The sequence below is a fragment of the Oncorhynchus gorbuscha genome, linkage group LG11, assembly GCF_021184085.1.
Source record: "Oncorhynchus gorbuscha isolate QuinsamMale2020 ecotype Even-year linkage group LG11, OgorEven_v1.0, whole genome shotgun sequence".
In the NCBI taxonomy this organism is placed as follows: domain Eukaryota; kingdom Metazoa; phylum Chordata; class Actinopteri; order Salmoniformes; family Salmonidae; genus Oncorhynchus; species Oncorhynchus gorbuscha.
The window spans coordinates 55,663,048-55,683,689 of record NC_060183.1 but is presented as its reverse complement, the minus strand read 5'-3'; the positions used below and the strand labels follow the sequence as shown (position 1 = coordinate 55,683,689).

Below are 20,642 nucleotides of genomic sequence, written 5' to 3'. Positions count from 1 at the left end.
GTAAGGTGCTGTAAAAACTAATTCTTTGCTCATTGTCTCAGCTAATAAAATAGCTAAAACTATCACAGATAGTGCTGCTGCAAATGTGTGGTTTGTTTTGTTTTATATTTTATTATATTATTTATGTCTGCCACATCTGTGAATGTGATTTGTTTGTTGATTGAAAAACATGAAAACTTCAAGTGAAATGGATACATGTTGAATTTATATTTTTGTTCAGTATAATTATTTTTGACACATATTTGTTCCTCTCTTCCACTCCTGACTGCATGTGCTGCCATATATTATATGTATGTGTGCTGCTGCTGCTGCACCTTTCTATGTGTGCTGGTCATCTATAACACCTTGCTTGTTTTAGCAAAGAGCAACAAAGTTTCATCATGTTGTTAAGGGTCCATGTTTCTGCAGAAACGGACTCAACCGCACAGCCTTGCCGTCTTCAGTCTGATGTTATTGTACAGAAACAGTGTGTTCTTACCATGCACAGCGAATACGTTACAGTGATGGGCCCCATGTCGTGATGACTCTCTCTTCCCACCCTTGATGAAGTGCAGCGCCGGCAGACTCGGTCTCCTCTGGTCCCCAACAAACTTCCCCGGCTGCTGCCCCATAAGGGCAGGGTGCCAGGCCGCAGCCGGGTATCCAAACTGGGATCTCTCAGTGCCTGGGTCCGGGGCGCCTGGTGGGTAGGGGATGGAGAGCAGGGACCACCTCCGTGGTGTGATTTCCCTCAGTCAGTTTGGCCTCTCCAGATGTTCACTTCTGCATCCCACCGCTGACACCAATCCAGTGGTTTTTGATGGAGGTCAATGCAACGGCAAATAGACCGGCAAGTCCTTCTCACTGATTCCACCCTCTTGATCATGCATTGACTGCTTTGGTAGAGTCTTACTGTCAGATGAGATCTGGTCTCTTATGTCACTTGTGTCTTTTATTTAAGACACAGGCAGTCACATAGGAGGATACTGGAGGAGCCCCAATCAAGACACATTCATGAAGATCTAAGGCCTAATTATGATGGCATACATTCATACAGCATGTAATAATAGAATGTAGGCCTACGTTCCATATTTGGTCAACAAACGTATTGATTTTCAGCACCATGCAATCCACTGATTTGTCATGACTGATTGTATATTTGACATTCAGCTAACATTTTGCTGTCATCTGGACATCTCGCAGTGTTTTTCAGGCCACAATTATGCATGTCAAGACGCTACCGCGGGATAAAATGTGTTTGAGGAAAAATCATGGGAAACTTAGCTAGCTAACGAACGTTGGCATTACTCAGATGGTAGGCACTTGCTTCACCAGAAAGCAAATGTGAATGGTTTAAACACGCTCTGTATTTGAATAACATTTCTGACAACTGAATGTTATTTAGTAGCTATGAAGATGCAAGAATGGCTGTGCAACATTTTGTTTGTTGGAATACTAGCTAGCGAACTAGCTCCAGCTAACGATGGAGCTAGCCTTACTGGCTAGATGGTGGTACACCGCGCGAGACCCTGGAAATGAACATCGGAACAGTCAACCTACTAATAACCAGTTCAACTTCGGACGGTGTACTTCGTCGTCTCGTTTGACTCAATATTGACAACATTAAAGTTTTGCCGAAATGTCCAGTGTCCCCCCAACCCTTAGTATTCAATTCCTATTCAAACTTCGTGTCCAATCTTTCTGTCTTGCGGAGTTTCTCTCCCGTGCACCCCAACCCAGGCACTTTAACCAAGGCGCATACTCCAAACTTCTCGAACCAACCAGTGTGTTTCTTGGGCGTTTTCGCAGCTCCTTCTCAACATGTGCACCTAGCAAGCTCGTCGTTTTTATCTCCCTCGTTTCTAAACGTATTTATTGCTCTTTCGATAAAATCTTAACAATATACACCGGTAGGACAGTCGTCGCTGAGGCCGCCATATTTCCGTACGCAAGGTGGTTTACTAAAATATGGGGGTGGGGATACGTTTTACGTCAGAGCGTGCGTTCATGCGTGGGCAACTAGATGGGACCCAGACAATATCTTCTGTGATGGGACATGACATACTGTATGTACTATGTAAATGTAGCATAAAAAGACAGCAAATGATCAACTGTTGATCAATAGTAGTTTCACTAAAGGTAAAGGGCAGGCAGTAAAGTTGATTTTATAAACCAAAACGTTAGGAGGAAGGCTTTGCAAGCTGGTATGCATTTTCCTTCCCTATTTTGTATTTACTGACTTTTTAACTCATCTTTTGGAAAGGAGTAAAAAAAACAAAAATAATTATGTGAGGAAAATCACTTTTTTTAATGTACATTGGGAGGCTGTCTAAGATTCCTCCACAAGGATATCTCATTACATGTGCCCTTGAAGTAAAATAATCTAATTGGCAAACCTCAAAATAAAAACACACTACTTACAAGCATGATAAGAGAAAGGTTTCACACACTGATAGCTTGAGGCATTAGTAGGTTTGTGTATTTAATTCTTGAAAGAGTAGTTATTCATACAAAAGTATGACACATTATCAACAGTCCTCTACTACAGTTCTCTAAAAAACAACCACAAAGAAATGAGGAACAGCTGGGTCATCGGTTGCAGAATGCAGGAACATTTTAATTCAGTAAATCAATTACCATCCCTCTCCAATAGGTGTCTATTGAGAAACATAGCTATAGTTTATATACTTAACAACAATAAACAACTTCAAAGTTTACTGAAATACAGTTCATATAAGTAAATTACACCCTAATCTATAGATTTCACAACTATGCAGGGGTGCAGCCATGGATGGGCCTTAGAAAGCATAGGCCCACACACTTGGCAGCCAGGCCCACCCACTGGGGAGCCAGGCCCAGCCAATCAGAATAAGTGTCTTTATTACAGATAGAAATACTCCTCACCACGCCCCCTCAGACTATCCCACAGGTGAAGAAGCCAGATGTGGAGGTCCTGGGCTGGCGTGGTTACATGTGAGGCCGGGTGGACGTACGGCCAAATTCTATAAAACGACACTGGGGGCAGTTTATGGTAGAGAAATTAACATAAAATGATCTGGTAAGAGCTCTGGTGGACATTCCTGCAGTCAGCATGCCAATTGCACGCTCCCTCTAAACTTGAGACATCTGTAGCATTGTGTTGTGTGACAAAACTGCACATTTTAAAGTGGCCTTTTATTATCCCCAGCACAAGGTGCACCTGTGCAATGATCATGCTGTTTAATCAGCTTCTTGATATGCCACAGCTGTCAGGTGGATGGATTATCTTGGCAAAGGAGAGATGCTCACTAACAGGGATATGAACAAATTTGTGCACACAAATTGAGAGAAATAAGCTTTTTGTGTGTATGGTAAATTTCTGGATTTTTTTCATTTCAGCTCATGAAACATGAGACCAACACTTGATGCATTTATATTTTTAGCTTCATAAACTAAACTGCAGAGAAATACATTTCCTGGTGAAACCAGAAGATTGTATCAAAAAGGGGATATACAGGTCACGGTATCTTCTGCTTGAGAGACAAGTTCAGAACTTGGGTTTAGATTCAGTCCCCAATGTGGTTAAGGCCTTGATGCCTAAACTTGGAATGCAGGGAACACAAACCTTCCATTACGTTAAGGTTGCATCTGGTACTCTAACCCTCCAGTTCGACAAGTTTCTGACGCGTCATCATCACAATCTCCTCCATCACCTCTGGTTTTAAGATATCCTTGATCTAGAAAGAGAGAAACCTGTAACTCAATATGCTTTGTGAACTCTTTGAAGTCTGATGAAATTAGCTAAAAATGCAACAAAATGGCTTTGGTCGAGTCCCTTTTGAAAGAATGATCTAATTGGATGAATGTAAAGGTTTGCTTCCCTCGGATCCTCTTTCCATTACCTAGATCAGTATAGACAGTGTTACCTGGTGTGGGAGTGATGACTCGTAACAGTAGAGCACACTGGTGTCGTACAGAAGCACCTTGTGTGCCCCCAAGGCCAGCAAGCAGTTCCTCAACCGTGAGATCACCTCCCGATCTGAGAGAGAGACAGGCTAAGAGGGCAAGGCGGGGAGAGGTTACAGTGAGGTGAAAAAGGGGAACAGAAGGGTCAGCGTAGATAATATAACAATCTAGTGAAAGTAAAGCCGTTATGTCTCGTTGAACGATACAATGAAGTGCTAATAAAATGTGTGTGTATCTACATAGAGGTTGGATCCATTGTATTCCCGCTCAAAGCTGTGTAGCCCCAGGCAGCTCTTACCTCCAGACTGGTGTAGTATCCTCCAGCCTCCTCGTCCTGATGTCCTGGGGTGGGGTACAGCCACACAAAGCCATTATTGCCCAGGATGATGGAGGCCCCACAAGGCAGGTTGTGGAAGTGGGTTTTCTGTCTCTTGATCAAAGAGGGAGATAGCTGCACAAGAACTCCTTGCCCCAACTGATGTGATGTAGGTGCAAAGGAATAAGATATGAGGAAAATGGTTTACATTTTCAATCACTTAAAAAAAGGGTATTTACACAGAAAAAAATGAATAATTTTACCTTTCCATACTTTAAACTGCGGGTGTGAAGAGAGAGCGCCCCATCTGAGAAAACAGACTGTACTTCTGCCTGAACGTAAACTTAGTCAAGGAGAATTTTGACCATAGTCACATACAAAATATAATGCATAATCAATGAGAGTATGACACTTGCTACGTGTAGATGGTAGAGCCAGAGGAATCTAAGCATAATAATAATTCCATGTAGTGTAGGCTGGAAGGTAGGATGGACATTATAAAGGCAGAAGGGCCCAGGTTGGTGATAAACGTCAGAGGATACACTGATGAGGTCCCCCTCCTGAAGGTAGTCTCTCATGGTGAGCTCATCTTCTGCTGACCGTCTCCTCTAAGAAGGACAGATATAGAAAGATTGATTGATGGTAAGACCGAGAAAGAACGTAAACAAATATCCAAAGAAGTTTCACCAAGTGTCAGTACTACTTGGTTGCACCGGGTGCTAAGAGGAACAAGCACACATTACCCAACCACATTTCCTAATTCCCAGATATATGCTGTCCATTCCACTCACCAGCTCTCCTCCGGGCAGATTGACAGAGGACAGCAGCAACACAGAGTCCAGTCTGGAGTTGGTGTCCACCTTCCAGCGCTTCTGCTGCACCTACAAAATGGCAGACAAACACTAAGCTCCAACCAGGAGAAGCACGATCACCCCAGGGCACTATTAGCTTTACTGACTCGGTCACCACTTCAAACAGAAACATACCTCTGTGACCCTCCCAACAACCACATCTCCAACCTCCCCGTTGAACCTGGGATTAAGAACAGATAAAGACGGCACAAGTGATAAAAAGTGATTGTTTTTTTACAGACAAACAGACTGACACAATAAAAGCAGATGCTGCGCAATGGAAAAGTTGTATTAAAACAGAGTCAGTAACTAACCAGTGGGGTAAATCTAACCCTAGGATTACAGACATTACTGTGGCACCTGGTCTTACCTGGTCTTGAGCGGCCGTACACAGATGAGCTTGTTCACTCTTTCCACCTCTCCTGCCACAGAGGCTGTTAGTTTTTCTTCATCCATGTAAGTCCCATGACCCCTAGAATGAAAAGCATCTATGGTCTAGTCATAACTCACGATATACCCACTTTCAATGTCCTGTATGCATGTAAATTACTGCCCGTCAACATCATTCAAATTAACTTGGTAGAAGTTATAGGATTAATTTAAGAGAAACTATATTAACAATAATCAAGTAAATAGGTAAGCCTAACCTTAGCTACTCTACGAGTGACACTTGCAGAATATTACACTATATATATACACAAAAGTATGTGGACGTCCCTTTAAATTATTGTATTCAGCCATTTCAGCCACACCTGTTGCTGACAGGGGCTGTTACATGATTTTGGAATGAGATGTTCGACGAGCAGGTGTCCACATACTTTTGATCATTTAGTGTATTTATGCACTAACAAGTGAGACCTGAGATATCTAGTCAATATCAACAGCTTCCTAGCTATATAGCTAACTACCTATCCAAAGCAAAGAGGTAAAGACGTCGATTAATATTGATTTACAGCAAAGAGATAAAACTCAAGACTCAAAATTGTATTAGATGGGAGCAGCATGTTGACAGACTGTTACCTTGTTCTCGTGATGTTCATACAAGCTTGTAGACATACCTCATAAACCCTGTATCTGATGTGATCACATCACCGGGAACAACTAGATCTTTTCCATCCAAAGCAGACAGAGAGGATGATAACGATACTTGTTTCCGAATAGTTGGCAATCTCATATCCGCAGCCATGCTTTCTGTCTTCTGTTCTGTTAACTCAAACGGCGCTTGTAATTGACGTCATCATATACTTCCAGAATTTACCACTCATTGGAATTTACCTATGCGGATTTTCACAAAATCTAAATAATGCCTCTGGCCATTCATTCATTTTATAATTTATTTCACAATATTTCAAACTGCTTTTCAAAAAACATTGTTTACGTAAGGACGCTGGAGATGATTTTTAGTTTCTTGCGCCATCAGGTGAACGTGAAGCAGTACTTCAACCCACCTTCAGCATTTTTTATTATTATTAGGTGTAAAAAGGGCAATAAATAAACAAACACAAAATCAGATATTAAAACAATACATGTATTATTTGTATGTATTCTTCCTAACCAATGTTAACCCCAGTCATTGTACTGATGACTATCCCCATAAACTAGAATCTCATTCTAGTTCTGTGGAATAGTCTCCCGCTGGGCACAGACGTAATTTCAAATCTAGTTTTAATTTACATTTGGTTAAATCAACAAACGTGACTTCAACGTGAAATCAACAACAACAACGTTATTCGCCAATGTCAAACGACATCAGGAATTATAGCGCCATCTGACGGCAGCAGGGCTTGGCTAAAAGTTGGCTGAAAAAATACGAAATTCCTTTACGTTGATGACTTGAATCCCAATCCGTTTTCCACATTGATTCAACGTCATCACAGTGATTCATATTGTTTTTTTATTACGTGGACAACGTTGATTCAACCAGATTTTGGGAAGTGGCCTTTAGCTACCTCATAATTAAAATCCCCCTGGAACCAAACATGCTGTTTTTTCAGCAGACACACATTTACATTCATAACACAATTTTGCTAAGCAGGTTTAAATCGTGTAAAATGAATTCCAATGTCTTCAAACCAAAAACTCTGGCAGAGAGAGTAGTGTATGAAGGTCACCTGGAAGCCAAGGTGGTGTTAAAACTAAAAACAGGCTGGCAACGTCTGTTTGAGACAGGTAAGTGTCAGAGTGATCAGTAAGACATTTTTGAATGAAAAGGAATATAACATGTAAAACATGTTTTGGTTTGTTAATTGCATGTTTGTCTGCCATTCATTAACAGGTCAGACAGAATCTCCAACCTGGCCTACTAGTCCTGATGGAGTCTCTGGAGCAGAGTATAGCCAGAAATTCGTTGGTGGGTGGGCCTGCAGAAATTTGAGCCAACTTCCTGCAAATGTACACATTTAGCCTTTGTGCAAAGAGAACCATTTGCAGTTTTATAGCTAATCTCATACAATTCCACACATTTTGCAATGAGGCTGAGAGAAGATTTTTCCAACACAGCTGCCCTGGAGCCTCTGTCCCAGCCAGCCTCCTCCCTGAGGCTACTGTCTCCAGCACTTCTGTCACAGCTACACTGGACCCAATGCCTCAGCATGGCTCCAGTATGGGGAACACCCCAGATAATTCTAGTCTTTTTGCTGTGTTGTTATTTCGTTGGAATATTCTGTCTGTATTATTTGTACTTATCTTGTGGATTTCAGTATTGCTGTTAGGTGTGATCATATTGTGCCTTTCTTTGCACTATCTAACAGTTTCTTCCTCTTGATGGAGTTTGGCTCCAGCTGCAATTGGGAGCTCTGGAGTGTGGAGACCCAGGGAGAGTCCTGGGCCCGTATCCACAAAGCATCTCAGAGTAGGAGTGCTGATATTGGATCAGTTTAGCCTTTTAAATCACAATGAATCATATATATAGAGAGGTGGAGACCTGATCCTAGGTCAGCACTCCTTCTGTGAGACGCTTTGAGCCCTGAGCCCAGGCCAAGGGCTCTTGTTCAGGCCAGTGCCATCCACTCCAGGACATTCCAAAACCACAAGGCCTCCAGGGACTAAGGCTCCAGCATACCTCCAAACAGAATCAGTCAAAAGTTTGGACACCTACTCATTTAAGGGTTTTTCTTTATTTTTAAAATGTTCTACATTGTAGAAAAGCATTCCAGGTGAAGCTTGTTGAGAGAATGCCAAGAATGTGCAAAGCTGTCATCAAGGCAAAAGGTGGCTACTTTGAAGAATGACTAGGTGTGTCCAAACTTTAGACTGATCCTATATGTAGAGCATAAAATGTGGTTAACATCTTCGTGTGGACATTGCTTTTCAACTGATGTCTGTTACCTTCAGGGTCTGAACCATTCAAGTTCGAGTTGGATGGCAGTGGTAAGATGTTTCACAGCCGGGGGCCAAACACCACACATCTTCAAGACCAGCTACCTACAAGGAGACAGTCACCCCCATTTCAGGTCCGCCAGGAGGATGGTGCTGAGATGTGCCGGTGTGGCCACTGCTGGATGTGGCTCCCCACAATTGCCTCCCTCAAGATGCACCTCTTCCACAGTCCATGCAACCTCCACTACAGGTTCCTCCAACATGTGAACAGGGAAATCACAATTAACATTGCCCAGGTAGAGAATAAGGTCTTATTCACCCCTCACCAGAGACGCAACACTGCCAGGGAGTCAACACACACACCTGGCCACAGGGAGTCCCCGCCTCTCGCAGGAGACCCAGGGAGGAAGATGAAAATCACTGCCTCGCTAAGAGGCGCACAGAGGAGTGGGGAGGAGCTACTGTCCTCCCAAATTAATATTATTATTGCTCCATTATGCACTGTATATAGAAAAGTATGTGGACATCCCGTTAAATTAGTGGATAGTGCAGCTATTTCAGCAGCACCAGCATGCAGCCATGCAATCTCCATAGACAAACATTGGCAGTAGAATGGCCTTACTGGAGAGCTCAGTGACTTTCAACATGGCACTGTTATAGGATTCCAACAAGTCAGTTCATAAAATTTCTGCCCTGCTACAGCTGCCCGGTCAACTGTAAGTGCTGTTTTTGTGAAGTGGAAATGTCTAGAAGCAACAAGGGCTCAGACACGAAGTGGTAGGCCACACAAGCTCACAGAACAGGACCGCCTAATGCTGAACCGTAAAAATCATCTGTCCTTGGTTGCAACACTCACTACCGAGTTCCAAACTGCCTCTGGAGGAATTGTCAGCATAATGAATGTTCACCAGGAGATCAATGAAATGGGTTTCCATGGCCGAGCAGCCACACACAAGCCTAAAATCACCTTGCGCAATGTCAAGCGTTGGCTGGAGTGGTGTAAAGCTAGACGCCATTGGACTCTGGAGCAGTGGAAACGTGTTCTCTGCAGTGATGAATCACGCTTTACCATCTGGCAGTCTGACAGACAAGTCTGGGTCTGGCGGATGCCAGGAGAATGTTACCTGCCCAAATGCATAGTGCCAACTGTAAAGTTTGGTGGAGGAAGAATAATTGTCTGGGGCTGTTTTTCATAGTTCCAGCTAGGCCCCTTAGTTCAAGTGAAGGGAAATCTTAATGCTACAACATACAATGACAAGTATGTGCTTCCAACTTTGAAGCAACAGTTTGGGGAAGACCCTTTCCTATTTCAATCAATCAAATATTTTTCTAAATCCCTTTTTACATCAGCCGATATCACAAAGTGCTGTACAGAAACACAGCCTAAAACCCTAAATAGCAAGCAATAAAGATGTAGAAGCACGGTGGCGAGGAAAAACTCCTTAGAAAGGTAGAAACCTAGAAAGAACCCTCGAGAGGAACCAGGCTCTGAGGGGTGGCCAGTCCTCTTCTGGCTGTGCTGGGTGGAGATTGTAACGGCACATGGCCAAGATGTTCAAACGTTCATGGATGACCAGCAGGGTCAAATAATAATAATCACAGTGGTTGTAGAGGGTGTAAAAGGTCAGCTTTTCATAGTTGAGCATTCAGAATTTGAGACAGCACGTGCGGCAGCAGTCGAAAACCGCATGACAATGCCCCCGTGCAAAGGGAGGTCCCTACAGAAATGGTTTGTCGAGATCAGTCTGGATGAACTTGCCTGGTTTGCACAGAGCCCTGACCTCAACCCCATCAAACACCTTTGGGATGAATTGGAACGCCGACTGTGAGCCAGGCCTAATTGCCCAACATCAGTGTCTGACATCCCTAATGTGGCTGAATGGAAGCAAGTCCCCTCAGCAATGTTCCAACATCTAGTGGAAAGCCTTCCCAGAAGAGTGGTGGCTGTTATAGCAGCAAGGAGGGGGACCAACTTCATATTCATGCCCATGATTTTGGAATGAGATGTTCGACAAGCAGGTGTCCACATACTTTTGGTCATGTAGTGTATCTGCTTGTGTGCTTTTAATGTTGGTTAATTGCTTCCTTCACAGCTAATTAACATTCCCAACATGTTAGGAGGCTTCATAGTAGGCTACCAAAAGGTCAAAAGTAAAGACCACAATGCAGACTTGTTAATATCATTATTTATTTAGAATATAAGGAAAGCGCATATGTATTTACATTCACATACATTTCAGAATTAAACAATGCTTTACATGAATATACAGAAATAAAGTGTCTATTACACAGTGTCAAATTTTTACAAGGCTGAAATGAATGTACACTGCTGCTCTCCAATTTCTACATACTGTATATTTCATTTGAATTCTCCTTTGCTACTTTACTACTCAAGCAACCGTCTCCCTGAGTTGGTGGGGCTAAGTTGACAGGATGTAAAGTTGAATTCATGACAGAACCACCCAAAATCTTAATTTGTTATGGTAAAACATAATTATCTGAAATACAGAGTACTTGTCTTTACCAATTGAATTATTGACTTGAATAAATCACAATTTCCTTTGGTCTCCTGCATCCTTGCAATACTGTTTTGAGTATAAAAACAAAGACAAACTGACAGTTACTCTCAAAATACTCTTGAAACCAACATTCAGTCATTTGTTCAGGTTCTTTGTGCAGGCACTAGTAGAACAGTTGACTCCAACAGTTGACCCTCTACATGAGACCTTTTTTGCGAGAATTACAAACATAATATCCAGTAAGTCTAAGGAGACTAGATTGTAAATAAGGCAACCAGTAAAAAGTATTTAAGAATGTACCATCAGTTCAACCCACCAGGCATAAACCCAGTCATATTCTCTGGCCCAACACAAAGTTATTGCAATGCCTGCCACACGAGCGAATGGCTGCCCGTCCCCTAAGAGAGAGAGAGAGCGCAACCTGTGACCCAGGTGTGCATGGGTAAAGTGTAGTTTGCATTAGCAAGTGTCTCTCTCTCCTCTCTGCTGTCATAGCACTATGGTGGGGATTTGGTGAACCATGGGGACCTGGTGTTGGGTCAGGCTGTTGATCGGTGGGGGAGGAGGTGAAACTTGGGAGGCAGTGTCTGCGCCCGCCGCCCCTGGTCTGTGCCTGGCACTCTTCTGGTGTGCCCGTAGCCCTGCCAGTTGGGAGTAGGCGCTCTGGCACACATGGCACTTGTAGGGGCGCTCTCCGGTGTGCAGGCGCACGTGGTTGCGCAGGGTGGACGACTGGCTGAAGCGGCGGTTGCAGAAGCGACATACAAAGGGCTTGTCCAGGGTGTGGATGCGCATGTGGGAGCGCAGGTTGCTACGAGAGTTGAAGCCCCGGTGGCAGATGACGCAGCGCATGCGGCTGGTCACAGACGAGGAAGAAGAGGAGGAGGGGGAGCAAGATGAAGAGCCGTCACAGGAGTGAGAGTCCTCTGTCAGGGGAAAGTAGAAGCAGACTGAGTTGTTTGATTCACAAACTAATGTGACTGACGTTTGTAATGTTGAATTTAACATGGGATAGAATCAGTGTATTTTCAGTACTTTGCAATAAATAAGAGTGATGTAAATATGTTGTCTGCAGCAGAGCCCATAAACACTGGCCCCACAGATAAAGAAGCCTGTTATCTGGTTTTCTAAATACTCAATAGGCCCAGTTTATCCACCCCCCCCCCCCCCGTAGCCTGAGGGGCAAGGGTCTCACCATTCCGGCTCTTTCTCTGATGCTCCTCAGTACCGGGAACGCCGGGAATACCAAGGAAGGTGTTGTGGGAGTTTCCATACCACACCAGCAGCTCCTGGTCTGGGGGGATAGTCTATAGAGAGCAAGAGTAGGAAAATGTTCAAACTGAACAGGAGTACCGGGAACGCCAGAAGGTTGCGCTGTTCAGTAGATGACAATAGGTTGCCCTTACTTCTATATGGGCAAGGGAAAATTCAATTACAGTCAGTCTATAGATTTGACACCAACAATGAAGGCCTACAAACGAATGGGCTTAACAGCAGAACTTGTCATTATTTCAGCAACAACATAAAACGCTGACATGCCAGAGGCTTCATGTCAGTTTGGAGTAATAGTATCTGGCTTGGTTCTCACCTCTGCAGCTCTGTAGAAGATGCTGCTGCCGATCTGCACCACCTCCAGGTTCTGCTCCTGTTCGTTGCGTGCACACTTGATATAGGTCATCCAGCTGCGATGGTCCTCCTGGCTGGCATCAATGAAGTAGCGCACCGTGCCGTCCCCGTTGAACACCTATAAGAACAACAGCAAAATCTTATGAGTCTGGTACAATGTTAACATATAGCTTCTTGTACATGGCATACACAGAGATCCATTATTGTCTTGCTTCCATTATTCCTGCCTAATTGTGAAAGCAGATCAATCCCTATAGCTGCCCAGCTGATTCTCACCTCCCACATGAGGTTGTTGTTCTTGAGCAGGTCTACGTGCTCAGGGGAGATTACCCTGCCAGTGAACGGACCCATCTCTGTGCCCGCCTTGATCCAGGTCTTGGAGAAAATGCCCAGGCCCTCGCCAGGGATAGAGCTCTGGGCAATGATCACCTCACTGGGCAGCACCAGGCTGGAGAGCTTCTGAACCTCTGCAGGGAAGAGAAAATAGATTATTTTACTTCTGTGTACAATTCATCAAAGTTGTGAGATTCGTCAATTCATCCATGCATGAAAGAGAAATGTATGAAATAGTAACCAAGCTAAACAATTTGCCTTAAATACATTGAGGATAGGAGTGGTTTTAAGTCAGACATTGTGCATTAGTGCTAATATTATTGTATGTCCTTTACATAAAGGCCAAAAAGTAAAATGGTTGAGATATATATATATATATATATATAACACATATTTCGAATAAAAAAATTAACCTAATATGATGCTTTGATAACCGTTTGATAAAACTTTATGAATTGGAACATCTAAAACAGTGGGTGGTCTTAAATAATGTTTATGCTTCTCATAAATTAGGTGTTTAACATTTTGTATTTGCCAACACTGCAAATAGATTGCATCTTATTTTGGTCATGAAATATTAAGCAACTTCTTATCCACCGTTTAATTCGATTAAATTGACGAATTGGAAGTTTGTTGAAAATAAGAAAAAAAAATCATTCTCATTCAAAACGTAAAAAAATAAAACTCTTGGGATTATTTAACGTCAGAATCAAATAAAATGTATTTAAAACTGCGAAAAGACGGCCTGAATAGAGGTTAAATGGTATTCTATTGCTCAGGGTCCAGCAATCGGTCATGCATCAGATGCGATATTCATTATGTCCAACTGAAAGAAACGGCTAATTCCAAATTCATTATCCTTTAAGAACTTTCTAGCAATACATTTGCGCTGAATTAAATGAGGACTTGTTTAAAAAACCCAGGAATTTCTTAAACAAAAAAATGGAAAGGCGATTAGATGGTTGACATGGTATGAATGGCAATAGATTTAGCCTTCACCGCGCATTATCTGGGGACAGAAAGTGAAAAGTGCCGGAGCCCCATAGCTGCCAAAAGAGGAAAATAGACTTCCGGGAGATTGATGAATGCCGGATAAAATCCAGGACATCAAAGAAAGGGAACCTTTCTCTCCCCTCGGTTTAAGTGGAAACTTTCTCAGGTCAAGCACAAAGTTAACCAAATGAATTGAATAACCTTCGTCTTTCAGTCAGCAACAGTTACACGCCTAACAAGCTTCTAAATGCAAGGTCTCAAAGCGCTAAATTAGTTAATGCGTTAAATGGGTGGAAATAAAAGGTCGAATAAAGGAAAATACAGGAGAACAGTAGACCTAATGAGAAAGTCACAGAGACCTTGGGAAGAACAGAGGAGTGAACGTTCCACCTTTTTTGGTTCACTCTCAACAACATGCATGATGAGACCTGACGAATGTTATTTGGCGGAATACATTCTAACTAAAGGCCTATTTTAACACTTTTTAGTAAATTATTGTCAAGGGGGTCCTTTTCTTGCCATAGGCTAATAACAGACAGAAGTTGTGAAATAAAAAAGTAAATCTAGGCTATTTTTGTTTTAGGTAAGACTCGTGAGGGCAGCTCCCGCTCAGCCCAGTCCAAGTTCTTCTCTGCCCTGGCACTCCAATGCTGGAACCAGCTTCCCCTGAAGCTAGGACAGCAGAGCCCCTGCCCATCTTCCGAAAGCACCCGAAACCCTACCTCTTTAAAATGGGATCTTAAGTAATCCCCACCCCTAATAAATACATATAAAAGAAAAACTTCCCTGAACCAACATTTGCACCCCCCCCCCCCTCCCCTCTAGCTCTGACTTTGGTGATAGCTTCTTTATTGAGGACAAGTGTAGGCTTATTTGCTATGCCTGTGATATGTGGTTGTTCCACCTAGCTACTGTATGTTATAGTGAATGAAGTCGCTCTGGATAAGAACGGCTGCTAAATTACTCAAATGTAAATGTTATAGTCAAATAAAACGTACAATTTCAAAGTTCATTATTTGTCACAATTTGGTATTATTACTACAAAAACAAATGTCCAAATATTAGGATGTTAAACATTGCAACAGGCCTGGGCTCGTGGCTGGTGTTATTGGAAGAATTCCAAAAGGGGCAACCTACCTCCGGCGAAGGACTGCGCGAGGACCTCAGCTGTGAAGGCTGTCTTGGGACTGATGCTACTCTGTCTATCCTCCATCAGATGCTCCCCGATCACATTTCTCCACCTTCCATACAAGAAACTGTGCAGAATGTCTGAGGTGATAATATCAGATAAGGACCGACTCTGACATTTAAATCCAGACTTTAGGGCTAAAGCCTCTGCGGGTAATACCGAGCCCATCTCGCAAACTACTGCCAGCCGTGTCAGATATGAAAGCCTCTACATGTACAGTGGATATTCCCTCCCGTGAGACGGCTGGTTGGAAAAGGTTCCGTCCTTTCGCAGTGAGGGTCCTCTTTATACAGTAGGCTGTGGCTGGTCTGACCCCTCTTTGATTAGCTATTAACAACACTCCCCTTGTGGTATAGACCTGCCCCAGCAGAAGAAAAGACCCTTCTATTAGGCGGCCCTCCCCTTTCAGAGAGAGAGAGAGAGAGAGAGAGAGAGAGAGAGAGAGAGAGAGAGAGAGAGAGAGAGAGAGAGAGAGAGAGAGAGAGAGAGAGAGAGAGAGAGAGAGAGAGAGAGAGAGAGAGAGAGAGAGAGAGAGAGAGAGAGAATTGAATGAGTGAGTGAGTCGGTGAAATGGAGAGACGGACAAGTAGCCAAAGCTACTCAGCAAAATTAATGGGTTATCTCTTAACTGCCCACATGCACGTTTTTGTGCGCATCCGATGGTAAAAATAGGCCTCAACGAACAAAAAACAATTAGGGGAGTATCACACATTTTGTTTAAGTCACTGACAATTATTCAACACCTTTCACACACCAACCAGATACGATTTTCTTTCTTCATTAGAGATGTTCAACACCGCCTTCCATAAAACTCATTCCAAAAAAAACAATCTCGTCGCCAGTTTAGCACTAGATTGAGTCGAATACACAAATCGACATATAAAATCAACATTTCTATGTTAGTGCATATTAATACAATTGAAATATGTATAACAGATCATAACCTAGAGCAAAGGTATCCTATAAAATACGGCTAAACATGTCAAAATCATGTTTTCTTATTCCATTCAAATGGCCTGTAGGACAATTCGGGGTTTGAGTCCCACGTTTATTAAACAGAATGAAAACGCTGTCAACTTTAAACTGGTTCAACAATTGGTTTAAACGTTTGTCTGTCATCAAAATTAGGTCATCGGGTCTGGGAGTTGCTCAAACGTTCTTTCTCATGCATTCTGTATTCATGTGGTGGGCAATAAACAATTTCTTCCAAGGAGTTGTAGTGCGGGAATAACAGAATAGAAACAAGCTTAACGTGCTTTACCGCATTGTCCCAATGCAAAGCTGGTTCACTTCTCTATCCCTTGTTGAAGTAAGCGGTTTAATATTCATGGCTGTTCATAGCCCTTCAGTACATTGTGACAGCATTTAGATGAGTATATACAGCCCCTTTCTTCTCAATAGCCACAGTTCTGTTTTTTCCTCTATTTTTTGGGCTTGATGGACTGGGGGTAAATTAGCAGTTTTCCTTCTCTTCCAGCAGAGAACATCTTTATTCCTTCCCCGGCTCGCGGGTTTCCTATTCAGTTCCTCTCCAAGTAATGTCAGGGGGCTGAAAAGTGCTGCAAATCAATCGTTCATGGTGTTTTGAGGACAGTTTGACACCCATGCACTCCGCCTTTCTTCCCAACAACTATAAGGGGATGGTCCGAAAAGCTGGGCAAGTTTGGCTCTGGCGAATGTGGACTCGATTGGAAAATATATGGATTATAAATGGAACGGGGTGTTTTGAAAGCAGAGATAGTGAAAAGGTGAGTGACCGGGCACAAAAAAAAGATTGTGGAAACAGCTGCTTTTTAGGAGGGACACCTTCCTACATTTGTCCCCTTTCCCAAATGAATGTCCCCCCTCTCTGAATAGGATTCGTTCTCAGATTGATTTACATGTAATGCATTTCAGCATTTATTACACTAAGAGTCTTCAGCTTGCAGGGCCAGTGGATAGTGACCATTCTTTATAAAGAGGAATTTAATTCATTGAAATGGGGTAACGCATAGATTAGATTATTTGCTTATCTATGCATTAACCTTTCATTTTTCTGTCTGGTAAAGCTATGGACACATCAAAAGTCAGCCTGCTCAACCATATTGAAAAACTATTTATGCCAGTATTTGTTCATTTCAAGTGTATGAATTAAACAATAGGCTATAGATTTCCTTCCAATATTTAGCAAACATTTTGAAGGGCGAAATATCAAAGAAGTTGTATGAAATAGAGCTCAGGATTTCAGTTTTATCTTGTAAACCTACAACAACTAAATTAAAAGGCTCTTATATGCTTTTGCATTAAATTGCGATATATATATATTTTTAACGGCTTTTTTAAAAGGGTGCAATATTCAAATGCACTGTATAGGAAGGTTATTGATAATGATTCATAACGGCAGAGATTAATTGGGTTTTTAAAATTCCATTTAAAACGACTAATTTTACTTCAATAATCAAACTATAGCTGCAGACTACATTTAAAAAAAATCTTACATGACATGTTACTTTAATATTTGAGTTCACTTCGACGCTTTCACCCCTGAAAAAGACTGCGCGTTTCCTGTCTTAATCATTTTTTTTACAGACATCCTCTCCTTAAAACAGTCCTACAGAATACAACAACCGTTACCCATGCATCCATGCTATATTACAAGCAATCAACACTAAAGTGGGCCGAATAAATCATATTAAAAACACTAATCTCTTAGACATACACAAACATTCTCAACCAGAAGACAAATCGACATCAGTTTCAACGCGGAATCATTCCTCCTACTAACTACAACCTCAGAAGAACTTCAACTGAGAGGGACTGGCAGACTGGGCTCCTCCTTGGGACTATTAAAAATAGATTAAGGTAGATATCCCAGCATGGTGGATACAGTAGAACAGCTCATCTTGTTAACCTGGAATGGAACAGTACACCTGCTTAACGAAACTGGAGCTTGGGTGGGGGTGGGGGGGGGCAAAGAGGAGGAATGTAGATGTATGTGGGAGAATGCATGAGTGAGAGAGAGAGCGAAACACCCTCCCCCACACACACCCTGCTCAGATAGAACCCTCATAGTAAAACACATGTATTGTTAAATGACCTAACAAACTATATCAACTATAATAAAAGGCTTGCATTTCATTAAATCATTTGTCTCACTTTTGACTTACTCAGACCGGTGAAAACCGAGATTGCACCATATGTAATTGAATACATTTTTTCTATGGACAGCCCTGCATAAACAAATCAATAAATCCTATTCAATAAAATATTTGTTGCTCTACAGGGCAGTTATTCAGGACCAACATTGTGAACATTGAATGAGCCATAATACATAGACAATGTAGTGTCCACATCGCATTCATATGAATGGCCCCTCACAGCCTACACCGAAAACCCAGCATATACAGTTAGTGATAATACTAGGGATTAGTTTTTATATACAGCAGTGTAGAGACCCTATTCAAACTGAATGGTCCCCCCATTCATAATCATAGCTCTCAAACCCAGTCCGGTGGAGATCTGGAGAACAACTAAATTCTGCTGCCTTTGCAATCGACCACCAGGCCAGGGACTGTCCCGCAGGGGCGTCATATTAAAAAGCAAGACGATCCGAATCGAGGGCTGGATTTGGAAACAGCTGCACAGTATCAATGGGGGAGGGGGGGGGGGGGGGTGCAGGCCGAGCAGGGTCCACTATGGCAGAGGCCCCCTGCGGAGTGCAAAGATGTGGGCTGACAAAGATGCTCAACAACGGTGCACTGGGGACACGACACCCTTATGGACAGGCCCCAGAGGGAGGGAACACAAGAGCTGGGGACTAGAGCAAAGAATAAGGAACATTATGAAGGAAAAAAATTCACGAATACGCTCAGTCTATGCGTAAAAATGGCTTGAGTGCACCACAACAGACCTGTATTATCCAGTTTCATTATTAAATGGGATTTCTTAAGCTTTGCTATAGGAAATAACCTGAGGTATGGGACAACTCCAGGAAAATTCCACTTCAAGTGTTTTGCCATACCTGAAAATTGTCCAGCCTTGCTCTGCCTCTCCTTGTCTGGAAGCAATGGTAGGTGAAAAGCTGTTCCAATCACATCTCATGAACAACAAGAGCCTATAGAAGAACCGACACTCAGGTTGAAAAAAATTGCATGTGCTCCTCTGTCCACAAAAGCTCCTTAGCGCATTATCACATAAGGAACAAGATCCCTTGCAGTGATGATGCATTAAAATGGGCTAAACAGCACAACTCATCAATGAACCCCCTTTCCCAGACATTGGGATTGATTTAAAATAGCCAATAGAAAAAAAAAAAACTTTTGGGTTTATGGGAACCATTTTGGCTAAAATAAACTAGTATATCTGTATTTTAAAAATCCACTTAGAAGACACTCCCTACTATAGCGCTACATTTTAGGGCCGGGGCGATACCAGCGTCACGATACTCGTCATCCGGGCAAGGAAACAAAACACGAAGCAGATTTAACTTTAGGACAAAAGCCCTAATGTTGAAAACAGTCATCCAGAGTTGTATTGATTTTCCAAGCTATAGCATACACTAGATACTACAGGTGTAAAGGACCAAAAATAGTTCGGTCTGCTTCGTGTTTACATTTGTCCTATTGAAAACTGTGATACTGGTCACAGCCCTACTAAATTCATATTTTTGGCCACTCTCACTTAAGGAACTTGTAGTTCATTGTATGTTAATGGCTTGCCTGCTGTCGATTTTGAATGTTATGAACAACGAATACCTATAAAGTGATGGACAGTGGACTTGAGCCAGTCCAACTGATATTTCAATGCCAATAAACCCAGTGCCTTCAAAATCCATGCACTCAAATTAACAATCCCATCGGACCTTTTTCAGTCATCAGACCCGATTTTGACAGCAAACATCTTTGGGGGAAAACATGAGAATTTATGGTATTTTCACTTAGTGAGGGGGTTTAAATAACCAAATTAAGAGGTCATTTTAAGTCCCCGTTTCAAACGTATTCAATACATGACAACTAAGAGATACACAATTACCAGTTCTGTCATCAGGTAATGTTTGGTGAATTAATTCAATCATGGCATATATAGTAACAGTAATTTGGTAAGCTCCTCTTCCTTACAGTTCAGTAAAAATACTGCCTTTATATGACCATGCATCTTCTGGACATATGAACTTGGCACATTTTGTCTTTCAACATATGTTTTGTCAAGAGAAGCCCTAGAAACAAGCCACTGCGACAGAAAGTGCCTTTCTTGTAGAAGGTTAGGATAACTAACACAGCAGGTTAGGAGAATTGGGTTAAGGTTAGGAAATGGGTTAGTGAAAATGCTTTCTTAACCTATGAAAAGTCACTTCCGGTTGAAGCTTTATCAAAAGTGTCTTGTTTCTAGAGTCCCAATGCCAAGGAGATAACGGAGAGACTAAGATTTAAAAACATTTTTTTACCATGTATTGAGCTTAACATGACCTACAGTAACTAATAACGATGGTATACTTCAACCACAAGAGAGGCTTGCAGAAGGAATATTTCTTTGAGAAATGGCAAAGGTCTATAGAAAATATTTCTGTTTATAAAACAATAGTTTTACCTTTATGA

General features: G+C 42.2%; 3 protein-coding genes across 3 annotated transcripts in view; all 3 read right to left on the bottom strand.

The window, feature by feature from the left end:
* Positions 1 to 1,927, bottom strand: part of LOC124048965 (tyrosine-protein kinase ABL1-like) — a 74,261-nt gene extending 72,334 nt beyond the window's left edge. The window contains exon 1 of the mRNA XM_046370194.1: positions 479 to 1,927. Within this exon, the coding sequence (XP_046226150.1) occupies positions 479 to 611 (133 nt within the window). The 5' untranslated portion in view covers positions 612 to 1,927. The remainder of the gene's footprint in view (positions 1 to 478) is intronic.
* A 521-nt stretch (positions 1,928 to 2,448) lies between these two features.
* On the bottom strand, positions 2,449 to 6,318 carry LOC124047872 (exosome complex component RRP4-like). The gene is made up of 9 exons (XM_046368196.1): positions 6,150 to 6,318; positions 5,462 to 5,563; positions 5,227 to 5,272; positions 5,032 to 5,121; positions 4,783 to 4,848; positions 4,504 to 4,572; positions 4,223 to 4,399; positions 3,885 to 4,013; positions 2,449 to 3,695 (listed from the first exon to the last, which is right to left on the bottom strand). The coding sequence occupies exons 1-9, from the start codon at positions 6,275 to 6,277 to the stop codon at positions 3,615 to 3,617; spliced, it is 888 nt and encodes a 295-aa protein (XP_046224152.1). The 5' UTR covers positions 6,278 to 6,318; the 3' UTR covers positions 2,449 to 3,614.
* A 4,792-nt stretch (positions 6,319 to 11,110) lies between these two features.
* On the bottom strand, positions 11,111 to 16,335 carry LOC124047682 (PR domain zinc finger protein 12-like). The gene is made up of 6 exons (XM_046367991.1): positions 16,331 to 16,335; positions 15,018 to 15,121; positions 12,831 to 13,021; positions 12,517 to 12,672; positions 12,124 to 12,235; positions 11,111 to 11,854 (listed from the first exon to the last, which is right to left on the bottom strand). The coding sequence occupies exons 1-6, from the start codon at positions 16,333 to 16,335 to the stop codon at positions 11,418 to 11,420; spliced, it is 1,005 nt and encodes a 334-aa protein (XP_046223947.1). The 3' UTR covers positions 11,111 to 11,417.
* Between the last annotated feature and the right edge of the window lie 4,307 nt (positions 16,336 to 20,642).